Source organism: Varanus komodoensis, unplaced genomic scaffold, assembly GCF_004798865.1.
Source record: "Varanus komodoensis strain SLA01 unplaced genomic scaffold, ASM479886v1 scaffold13_3, whole genome shotgun sequence".
Lineage (NCBI taxonomy): Eukaryota > Metazoa > Chordata > Lepidosauria > Squamata > Varanidae > Varanus > Varanus komodoensis.
The window spans coordinates 12,170,303-12,182,790 of NW_025335409.1; the positions used below are offsets into that span (position 1 = coordinate 12,170,303).

The 12,488-nt window shown below is 42.1% G+C and overlaps 1 protein-coding gene across 8 annotated transcripts in view; it reads left to right on the forward strand.

The window, feature by feature from the left end:
• The window catches only part of MAGI2 (membrane associated guanylate kinase, WW and PDZ domain containing 2), a 708,373-nt gene that overhangs the window by 673,367 nt on the left and 22,518 nt on the right, over nt 1-12,488 (forward strand). For all 8 annotated transcript variants that reach the window (XM_044423188.1, XM_044423195.1, XM_044423191.1 and 5 more), the window contains one exon: nt 2,763-2,901. In XM_044423188.1, the coding sequence (XP_044279123.1) occupies nt 2,763-2,901 (139 nt within the window). The remainder of the gene's footprint in view (nt 1-2,762; nt 2,902-12,488) is intronic.

Consider the following 12,488-nt stretch of genomic DNA (forward strand, 5'->3'; position numbering starts at 1 on the left):
GAAATATTGACAAGTAGCCTGTGGTACTGTTGATACCATGTTCCTTTGACCGATTTCACATTTTCTTGCACGTGGGTGATAACCCCCGGCTCCTTAGCAGACAGAGAAACAGCTGTGAGGATTAGGGAGCCGTTGCATGGTGTTGTCCTTTACCGTCCAGCTTGTTGGGCCAATGAAGATGCCACGTGCCAATGAAAGGTCCACTGACTGTTAGAGGAACCTCACAACTGGGCCACAGGCAGGAACAGCTGGGCAGGCAGGGACATGTGGCCAGCCAGTCTGGCTGGCTGAGAACGGGAAGAAGTCGGCCAAGCAGCTGGGTGGGCAGGTGGTGGCAACAGTGGCCACCTGTAGTCACCTGTAGTGAGAAGTGGTGCTTGGCAGCTGTACCTAGCAGGTTCTTCTTTGCTGTGGCAGATGCCACCATAGGGGTGGGCTGGGGTGGGGTGGGGAAGGGAGAGACACACACTCTTCCTGCTCTGCCACGGGATGCGGGCATCAACCTGCATAATGATCCTACTTAGGTAAGGATGTTGAGCTTTTTCAGCCAAAGGGCAGAATCCCACTTGTAAATAATTGCCATTAGGGACTGTCAGGCAAAGAAAGTGTTCCTCCTTTAAGGCAAAATCTGCCCACTGAAGCCCTGGAACCATGGCCTTCACCATGGTGTCTGCATGTAGATACCAACTGTCAAAACAATGACAGTCCTAATAAATCAGGGAGTAGCTCTTGTTATAACAGATATACGTAAGGATGCTGGAGGTGTTAGCAATGCTGGGAAACTCACTGAATGATCGCATCTGCTGCATGAAAGAGCACATCATCCCTTATCAGGTACTGGTATAAGGTGTTCTGTAATCAAAATGTTTCTGTTATGTTTAGTCACAGGCCATTACATCAAAACACTGAGGCCACCAGCAGGGAAAATAAATGACTGAGAACAATACCCATAAAAAATAGACGAAGGGATCAGCAGAACAATTGATGGCCAAATGTTGCTTAATTTGTCCAATTAAATTTCTTTCTTTGTTCTTATTTATTTATTTATTTATTTTTGCCATCACTACAATAGTATAGTAATGTACTATACTAGTATGGCAGATACATCTGCAGAATTAGGAAATTCCCCCACTCTTCTCTGTCACTAGTGGAAGGTAAGCAATGGCAGTCCATATCAGTAAGTCTCTGTTAATGATGTGAGGGTGGGGCAGCTTTTCTTTTGAACTTTACAGAAGCTATCCATCTCCCAAAAAAGGTCCAGCAACATGGAGTGCCATGGATGGCCACTGTAAAGCTCAAAATAAAAGCTGCAATGGATGAGGAGCCCAAGTAACCCAGGAAACACCAGCCTCTGCTGTATAGTGATGACACAGAAACATAGAAACAGAGCAAGTGAGAAGGCGTCTCCCGGGCCATCTAGTCTGACCCCCGTCTCCAGCCGGCTCCGCTCACGACATGCCCACCATGTGCATGTCCAGCCTGTCTTTGAACACACTCACCGATGGGGCCCCAACGACCTCCCATGGAAGCCCATTGCACACCCTCGGGGTTCTAACTGTCAGGAAGTGCTTGACGACAGCTGGAATACCGTCCAAGATGCGCTCCATGGATAAGCAGACCTCTTTGCTCATTGCTGCTGCTGTGCTTGAAGGGGTATTCTGAATGTTGCGCCTCTCACTCATTGGTCAGCATCTCAAGGCAGAATTAGCCAATGGGATATGCTAGCACAAAATGCACCAATGGCTGCTCGCTTGGACTTCTTTCAAAGGGGAATGGGCACACTCACAGAGGATATGGATGACACTGCTGCATATTACCTCCAGGTTCTGGGAAACATGAGCCATGAGTGCAATTGCATTCATGCCCCACTTGTGAATTTCAATAGACATCTAGCTGGGAACTGTGAAGGCAGAAGGCTAGACAAGATGGGCCTTCCCTCTGATCCGGCAGGGCTCGTCTGGTGTTCAGCAAAATGTCCTCCAGGGACTGTATCTCTGCAGACAGATGTTAGGGGTGTATTTTTAAAAATAGTTAATTTAAAATCACCATAATTAGAGATCTAGTCTATCAGGGATAGGGCTAGTCTAGAAATTTCTCTGAAAGAGTCCCATAGCTTGGCAGTCATGATTTGTTTCTGATCATATATGAATAGGTGTGATAAGTCCATCAGTGGGATGCATGACTCAGGCAGCCAAGACCCTTTCTACTGAACTTAAAACTAGCATTTCCATTGTAAAAGGAAATGAGTCTTAATCCAACCAATGTTCCACATTGTTTGTGCCCATTGATTTCAAAAGAAGAAAATTAAGTACATGCCCCACCACTGAAACCAGTGGGGTTAAATGTGCTAACTTTGCCCAGGTTTTGCCCTTTCCTTTTATTACGTGTGCTCCTTCAGCAAACTGGACCTCAAATGGATGAAACTTCCTCTGAACAGAGGAACTCACCTTCTTTCTTGTGCTTGCTGCAGCTTCAGCATTCCCAGCTGTTAGAATGGTTCTGTTCCTTGTGTTCAAAGCGTCTGCAAAAATTGCAGGGTGATGTGAACGTGGTTGCAGAGGCAGGCCGAAGATACAACCAAGGGTAGAGTTCCATTGCCTTTTCATTCAACAGGCAGGAGAAAATTTTCCATTGATATATCTGGTGCAGCAGATGCATTAAAACGAATGCAAATGAATTACACATTAATGAATGCAAATGAATTACACATTACACACACACTGCATTAGAGTCTTCTAATGTTATCTCCTTTTTCCTGGCAGGTGGGGGACCAAATCATTGAAATTAATGGGGAAACCACAAGGGACATGACACATGCCAGAGCAATAGAACTCATCAAATCTGGAGGCAGAAGAGTACGGTTGCTACTGAAACGTGGAACTGGACAGGTCCCAGAATATGGTGGGTTTTCAATTTTTCTTCTTATGAGTATTATTAGAATGAAGATGAAACTATGGCTTTCTTGTGACTGCAACTACATGTGTTAGATTCCATGTAGCATCATACAAGCAGGCAAAAGGACTTCCCCTTGCTCTCCCTCCTGTTGTGCCCACCTACCAATCTACTCCAAATGGAAATCCAGGAGCTGCAGGGACAAAACCGTTCTGTCAGTGGAGCTGTTGTATGGTGGACAGGCAAGCCATTCATTGCTACACATCAATTGCAAATATGCCAAATCAGCAAAGTATCCCTGTTGAGGTACATACTAGCATGTTTCCTCACATGGTTGTGCACCTTTTATAAAGGTTTACCGGCAAGAGAAGTGCACCTGCACCATCTTCAGCAATTCTGATTCCAAAAGCTAAATCAGAGGCAACATTTGCCATCCCTAACAGGGGCAGAGATGCTCTAAACTCCTAAGGAGCATCCCATGACTGATTTTTTTCCTGGAGAGGGTTACTTGAGCATGTTGAGGGGAAAGTACTCAATTCCACTGGTAATCAAAATAAAAATAAAATGTTTGTGATATTTTCATCACAAGAGATTTCCAAAATGAATATATTGCGTGCTTTTTTCTGGCAATGATTAATTTGAGTTAGCTGCCATTTTGCTGCTGTTTTAGCAGCTCTATTTAATTTGTGTGGCAGGTTGATTTTACCACAGTGGTTTTAATAAGCTTTTAATTGCTTGTTTAGGAAAAAAATGTAAGCTGGTTTGGCAGCTCTCTGGAAAGTAGAGGAAGGCAGATAGTATGAATAACAACGCTGTCACCATAATCCACAGCAACAACAAGAACAATGTATAAGATTGCATGATATGAGCAGCCATGTACCCTTTTTCTCCCAGTATGACCATTGATAAATCAATTTCATTTCTGGTTGTTCAGTGTGGGATTAAAATACTCACTTGGAACTTGAGGGCCTTTTTGTTACAGCATATATAGGGCAAGATCCATCCCTTATGTATGCCCTCTTTTGCATGGAACTATGTGCACACGAAAGGGCTAAACATAGGCATTCTTTCACATTATTTCTTAACCCTTTTAATTTAAGAGATATTCCCCAAGGTACACCCAGGAAATCAGAACCTCTGAGCAAATCTTTTTCCTCCTCAGAACTGCAACAAAATCTTACCTTCACATTCTTTTTTGTGTCTATTATGTTAACAAAAGGAGCGTAAAGGAACACTCCTATAACCTCTTGATGTTGCCTGGGGGCATCAGAATATTTGGAGCCACAGCCCTAAATTTTTGCAGACTCAGTGCTGAGACTCCAAAGGCTGAGCCCTGCCGGGTCCCCCTCACAGCCTGTGTGCAAAGAATTGTGCCAGCTGCTCCCCAAGGTCACAGCTGGGTCTCAAAGAAGCCAAAAGTAGCATGCTGGGGCAGCAGGGAGAGCAGAGAAGGCTGAGCCCACTTCTTATACCAGTTCCTATTGGTGGCCGAGCCTCCTTGTGTTCCCCTCTCTGACACTGAATCTAGATGGTCAAAAACAAGCAGGGATCGATCTGAACTCAGGAGCCTGTATGTATCAAGGATGGGGGGCATTGGATTGCCCCTTGCACAATTATTGCTGAAACCTTTTAAAACATGCAATATATACTTAATTATCAACAGCATCATCACAGGTATTTGTTTAGCAAGTTCAGGGGCTGATGAGAGATCTTGATTTTAACGCTTCCCTGTTGATTGTACGATACCAAAGAAGACAATGCATGTGAAACCTTTGTGACCATTTCCATTGTTTGTCTAACCAGTCACAGCCTTCTGAAATTCTAACTCCACAGACACTTTGTAGTTAGAGTGGTACATCAGTGAGTTGAACCTCACTGCATTTTCGCAGGTATTCCACCTGGAGAATCTGTGCTCATTTGCAAGCCCACCCTCACTCCTGCACAAAATCAAGTTACATTCTGAATTGGACCAAGCAGCATTCGTGATTGATACATTCTGGAACATAATCTCCACCAAAAGAGACTCCACACCTTCCTGAAAAAGCTTTTAAGGCCATGAGTTAATTGCTACATATTGGCTGCAACACTTCCGAAATACTTTTCATTCTCCAATTCTCTATTCAAAAAAGCCCTGATTCACCTACTGATTGCTGGATAGTACATTAAACATTTGCCCAGATTGTATTAAAAAAGGAGGCAAAGGAAAGAACAAGGGACAATTTTTCTGAGAGCATAAAACCTTTGTGGCGTATAAAAAAAGAGGTTATGTGTTGGAAGTATTCAGTCAGTCCACTTTAAACCAACCCTGATCAAATCACTTTAAACCAATCCTGATCAAATCAATTAATCATATGTGCAATTTATAGCAATGACTTTTAGAATGTAAACTTTTTAACTGCAGTAGTGAGCAAAGAGCCTTCATTACTTCTGTAAGGACCCTATCTGTAATTGACACATTTGCTCAAGCAGGGTTCTTTCAGGCATGACTTTCAACAAATATACAAAGAGATTTTCCTGGGATGAGCATGCAAATTATACAGAAAATACATAATGTATGACACTCTCTATCTGAGGGGCCCCGTAAAGATATAGGAACATTTACTTACCTCCTACCCAATGTGATTAAGTAGTTAAAACCAATGAATGCATTCCTAGTATTTCAGTGAATCCATGCAAAAATGCACGGGTTAACTAAGTTATGGGTTTCTCTAATGAAGAAAGCAGCTCTTAATATACATTTTTTGATAAATAGACTATTCGATGGCCTGGTTCTCAGATTATGCTAACCCACAGCATTTTTAACCCATGGTTTGTTGCCTTAATGAAGAAACTGCTGTTTGTTTTCTTGATGCTTGGGCTGGTTTGGGAGAACTGAACTGGCCAAATGTTTGAGAAGAACCCTGCACATGACAGATTAGATCCCAACCGATGAATAGCAAACTCGAAAAGAACTAACAGAAGCACTGTTCTTATTTCATTGCTTGAAGGATTAGTTTCTTACTTGACTTAAGATAATCTGCAACTGAGGTAACAATAGTATAAGTGACTTCAAGTGATATGCCAGGAGTGTAAGCTAGTCCTACAAGTTTCCTGTCAATTTCTCATAGCTAATGCTGCCTTGATTGTGTGAGCAGAGTGGCAGTGTTGAACCTTCACTCCCCAGGAGATGGGAGCATCTGGAGGAAAAGTCCTCTGGCCCTTTAACAGCAAGGTGTAGCACCTGGAAGAGGAGCATGGGAAAGATGCACTTGCCCTTACTGTGAAACCCTACCTGTTGCTGGTCCTTGCTCCTGAAACCAAGCCAGTCCACAGTGTGACCCAGCTGCCTTTCTCATGTTCCTCAGGGCAAATGCTGGATTTTCTGATGCAGCATGACATATGGGAAATGTAGTGCTAGAATTTGTTCATTCATGTATTTATTATCAAGAAAAGCTATCAAGGTGGTAAACAACAATTGAAAGCAACACCATCATAAAAAGAACCCTAGAAACAGTAACACAGTAGAACAACTACAAAATTAAAACATTGAGATAAAAAGGTGCGTCTTCACACCTTTCTCAAAGCCAAGAGAGTGGAGGCCAGGTGGAGCTCTCCAGGGATAGCATGCCAAACTTTGAAATGGCCCAGGAGAAATCCTTCCATGCATGCCCCACAAATAGGCTGCTGTGGATAATAATGGCCTCTCCTGCAAATCTGAATAACTGAACAAGTCCATATGACATTTGCAGGGACAATGCCAGGATTCTAGGAATCCTGCTCATGGATTCTTCCCTTGTAAATCCTGCTCACTCTTTCATCCCTTGGAAAGCTAGATCATTAATCCAGATGGAAGTTCCTCACATGCATTGGTTCACACAGTCATTTTAAAGGCTACAGTTGAACTCTAAACTTTACATCAAAAGGGGGCTTTAGCAGTTATAAGGATCTCAGAAATTCCTTGAAAGCTGAAAGGTGCATTTTTTATAAACAGAGTACAACAAATGTCCTGACCTTCCTGTTGTCTTTAGAAATCCAGATTTCATGTAAAAATAAACGGGTGTTACCCATGCAGTGAGAGGGAATAAAAATCCTGAATCTGAACATCTCCTGTTATACATGAGTTTGCTCAGGAGCTCTCTGTAGAAGAAAGAAGGATGAGTAATGCTCCAGCAGCAGAGTCGACTTCACAGGAGAATGCACTGGCTAATAGTTGGATTTTGCATATCCACCCCAAATATCACAATCCATTTACTGAAGATAATATTTGCTGGAAGAACTAAAATTCTCACAAGAAAGAATGGATATTCTGCTCTAGGCTAATAAATAAATAAATAAATTCTGGCAAATTGTTTCAAAGAAAATCACTAGGAGAATGTTGAGGCATCTTCAATGTATATATATATATATGTGCCCAATTCATGTGATTTTCCTCCTGCTGGAGAGCCAATCTGGTATAATGGTTAGAAGTGTAGGTCTGGGACTCAGTTAATCTGGGTTCTAGTCCCCTCTCAGCCATGGGGCTTACTGGGTGACATTGGGCCAATCACAGACTTTCAACCCAGCCTACCTCACAGGGTTGTGGTCACTGTGAGGATATGATTTGGAGAGGAGGAGAATTATGTAAGCCACCTTGGGTTCCTTGAAAGGAAAAAAGGCAAGATATAAATATAATGGATAAATACAGGGGGTAATTTGCCAATTGAGTGCACATACATATATGCAGATATATGTAAACAGGCTTTGCCCATGTTACTAGTTAATAGATATGCTCATGAGATTCCAGTGACCCTCCATGCATCACCAGGCAGTGTGTGAGCTGGTCCTTAGAACTCAAACCAAAATAATCCCAATCACCTGACAGACCACAAAGATAATTCTGGTATCAGTATCGGTATAAAAATGGGAATAAGCTGTACATACCAGGCAGAAGCCTATGTGGATAGCCACATCCTAGTTGCTTCCCCTCACTTTGAAATGACTGCCTGGCTTGCCAAGATGCGCTCAGGATTCAGCATGGCATTTCAAAGGTTTAATTTCTGGTTCCTAAAATTTCATTTCATTTCAGTCGCTGACTTCTCTGGCTGAATCCTTATCTCGTTTTTCAGAAGGCAGTTCAATTTCCCAGCTAATGTGGTACCTTCTGAGATGCACTGCATTGCGAATGCCCTAATTAAAGGCTCTTCAACTTGATCAGGAAGTAGCTAAATAAAATCCCAATGTTCAACGTCCAGTGAAAATGACGTGCACTTTCCTAGCATGTTTACATATAAATGGAGCTGCAGGGAGGAAGAGCCATTAAGAATAAATGCATATAAAAAATCTTTAGGTAAAACTAACAGCCTTGGCATCCCATATCCAAGCTAGTGCTTCACATGCAAGGAGAGTGCTCATTTCCAGGGACTAATGTCATTCTCCAACTGCACAACATCACATTTAGGGGAGATAGTTGAAAGATACGGGCATATTCTGTCTTAGGAAAAGCTAAAATGCTGCTATAGAAAAGCCAGAGGAGCCATTCCCCTGACATGCTCCTATATGGCAGCAAAAGTATGTCCATTCAATTTCCCTTCCATTGGAAGGAAAGGGAGGCAGAAGGGAAGAGTAGCAAAGGAATGGAAACAACAGGTAAATGATGGCTTGATAGTTTCTGTCTTGGAGCTTAAAGAAAGATGGTTTGTTTGACCCACAACCGCTTTCCCCAGAATGAGCTGCCCTGCCCAGGCCAGCCCGTGGCCAGTTCCGGCACCTCTGAAAACAGACAGAATTCAGTCACAGCTAAGCAAACATACTCCTGGACACCCGCCATCCTTGCATGCTTTTCAGAGCTGGGTCAAAAGCTTTTTACTTGCCCAGGAATTTAAGGCAATAATAATTTGTAGCTGGCTGAAATTGTTTTAATGCCTCGCAAAGTAACAGTGGTGTTGTTTGAACTTTAATTTTGTTGAATGTTTGATTTTTGTGCATACAATCCTAATTCCTTTGTCCGGAAGCCGTTGTCTATATTTAAAGAAAAGAACACACACTTGGGCATGCAGGTCTAGATTTGGATCTTAGGATTCGTCCCAAACTAGGGGACTGGAGGGTTCCTACAGGGTCCAATTCAGCCTTCATACATTTCTTCTCCTTCTTGGTATGCAGGCAGAAGTGTCCAACCCCAATAGCAATTCAGCCATTGGCTGTGACAGGCCAAAATGGAGGTATGCAGGCTCCCAGCTTCCTCTTTCCCAACCACCCCACTTATCATGTTACCTGGCCAGGGCAGGAATATCTCAATCACTGCAACCTGGAGGAACAGGAAGAGGAGGAGGAAGGAGTTGTTCGGCAAACTGAACTGTTGTAGCCTTGCTCTGTAGCTGGCACTCCTCTCGATGGCATGGAGGAGGAGAGCACTCTTACTCAGCGAGGGGTGAGGAACCTCAGGTCCAGGAGCAAAATCTGTCCCATGGAGTTCCTGAGGTGGCCCCACCCCCTTCCTCAGCCCCCACCCCTTTCCCCAGCCATGGATTTCCTAGCCATTGCGCCCTTTTCTTATTCTAAAAGGTTGGAATGATTCTTCTACAGCTCGGTTACTGGCTTTAAGTGCTTCTTGCTAAAATAGGCTGCTATTCTATTGAATTTTTGGCTCCACGCTTTTGTCTTTGGTGCCATTCACCACAGAAGCACAGTTTTCTAGTCAGCCCTTGGACATAAAGCGCACTGGGTGGTGTTGGGCCAGCCATTGACTCTTTGCCTACCCTCCCTTGCAAGGGTGATGCAAGAATAAAAATGCAAGAGGAAGAGGAAGGTTACATAAGCCAGTTTGGGTTCACTGCAGGAAAAAGGATGGGATATTAGATAAATACATCTAGGAAACAGGCATCAATACTCACCCAAGCTTAAATGCGTTTTACGTTTCCATCCTACTTTAACTTTGTATGAATAATTCCATTACCTTTCTCCATAAGGAACCTGGTTTCAGGCTACATTGTAAAATTATTCCACGTTGTGACTTAGGACAACTGTTTGAGAGCAACTCAAGAGTTGTACCACATTTCTGTAGAATCCACTTCTCAAATGTACCTCTAGAGTAATGAATTCTTTCACTAATATTAACTGTCTGCATGTCTCTATGTGTGATCTGCATTAGAAAAAGTACTTTGCTGTTACTTATAAACTTTGTTGCTGCTCTAATAATCTAAGAATTCTTTGTTGTTTAATATAATAATAATAATAATAATAATAATAACAATAACAATAATGGTGTCTCAATGTCACTGGTTCTGTTAATTCTAATGATTGGTCCTAGGCTGTTCCTCCCCTTCCTTTAGGAATGGTACCTTCCAGCCTCTCCATGTGCATGAAAAGTGACAAGCATGGCTCCCCATATTTCTACTTATTGGGCCACCCTAAAGACACGGTGTGTAAACTCTGCATGTGTATTTTTCATTCTCTAATGCACTTTCATTTTATAGAACTGTTTTAACTAAGTCTTTGCCATGTTCACTTTTAATGTCTTAACTTGCCTGATGCCTCTTTTAATACCAGAGTCTCCTTGAGGCTGAAATTCAAATTTGCAAAATAATTCCACCAGCATATTTTTGAATTTGATTGATAGATGGGACATGGAAGTGATTCCCAAATGAACGTTTCATTAGCCACTTCACACAAGCAATGTTTTGAAGATGTCCATCTGGAAATGTATGCATTTCTGAGGCCTGTTCCAACTACAGCCCAATCCCACATGGGTATAAAACTTGGTGCTTGTACCATGTGATACAGAGAGGATTGTAGCTCAGATTTCTCTGGCTGACTCATCTTTTATCAATTTTTCCTCCATTTTCCTTCTCCCTAAAATGTTCTATTTTCTCATGCTTTGCTGATATTCAATGAGATTCATATCTATAGTATAACCTGCATTTTCTATTCATAATAAAGTAGACCGTTCTCACATATGAAATCATATCTATACATGTCAATGTTTTCCTCGATGCTTTTGTGAAAAGAATGTTGTTTTGCAAAGTAGCGTACTTTTAGGGTTCATCAACTACAAACTGTTTTTGCAGTTTTTAATATACTTTTTAACTGCAATTTTTCTTGTACGGTTTTTACAAAATTTATAATTTATTGCTCAGCAATCACCATCACGCAGTACAAAAAGAGGGCCTAGAAGCATTCAGTGGCTACAACAGGGAAAAAATGTAGAGAATTCTTTTTCTAAAGCAACTGTGTGTTGGCCTACAACTCCCATCAGTGCTCAGGAGAAGCTATGCCGGCTGGGTCTGATGGGTGTTGTGAGCTAAATCTCTGGAGGACCACATGTTGCTCCCCCTTTTGCCATAGATGGGCAAAGTTTCATCTCACTGGCTTTTAGGTAACAGAGTTACGCCTGTGCTTAAGACTGAAATTCTGCACATACTTACTTGGGAGTACGTCCCATTGAACTCAACTGGGATTGTATGCCACACATGGGAGTGCATTCTAACTTTTCTACAGAAAATAATGAGCAACCTACACAGGACGGATATGGCTGATAGAGTTTACCCATAAAAAAAGGAGACGTGAGTCTGTCACAAAAAAGCAGAGCGACATACAAATAGCGTTTGTCCATTGCAGTTAGAAGTACAAGGCTTATCTGCATATCTTACAGAGCTCTGCTTATTTGGTTCATTTTCTATGCACCTTGACTGGGTGCAGGCAGAATATTATACTTGCAATTCTCAAGCTCACTTTTATCCTTTAATTAAGAATTCAAAACAAAACACTTAATGCCTGGGTGAATTTTTGAGCCATGAAGTTTTTCAGAGCAAATTTTTCCAGTTCTTCAATAACTGACACTAAGCATTTTTGTATGTGCCTAGCTTAGAATTCATGCAAAATCAGGCACAGTCCAGACCCACTCACCCCCATCATATTATTCATTTGCACGCTCCTCAAGGCATCCCATAAAGACACAATGATTTAGAAGATCAGCTCACTAACTGAAGCCAAGCTGGGGAAATTGACTGAAGAAAATGACCTTGCATTGCAATTTATTTTTTCAGAGCTGGTATTTCATTTAGAAGATTCGCAATGTAACTTTGTCAATGTAACTGGCAATTCAAAGTACCCATATACAAAATGTTGGCAACACCCAGATGAAACAGTTCATAATATGAAGACATTGATGTCAATGCAAGGGAAGTTAGTCTCCATGCAAATTTAATGCTTAAGTCCCCTCTGCTTCAATGGAACATAAAAACAATTAATTTTATTGTCACATTCACTGTACAAGGAATTCCTTTCCATTTCAGTGGAGACCAGCAGAGTTGCACATAAGCATCTGAACTTAGAGTCTTACATGCATCCAAGGCATGGAATGAGGCATGGTGGTGACTTCTACCATTGCAGCACCTCATAGGATCTCAGACCTGGGGAACAAATAGTCCTATGCCCCCCCCCCCCCAGTAATGTTGTGAGGCCATAGGATTGTGCCCTTAACCTCATTTTGCTAAGCTCTTTTGAAAATAAGACCTTAAAAAATGCAAGGCCCATTGATATCAATGGAATTCTAACACAAGAATGTTCACTCAGTTGTGATGAAAAACTTTACATTCACGGCACTTCACTTTTCTTTCCAACTCAATTCCCAACTCAATACA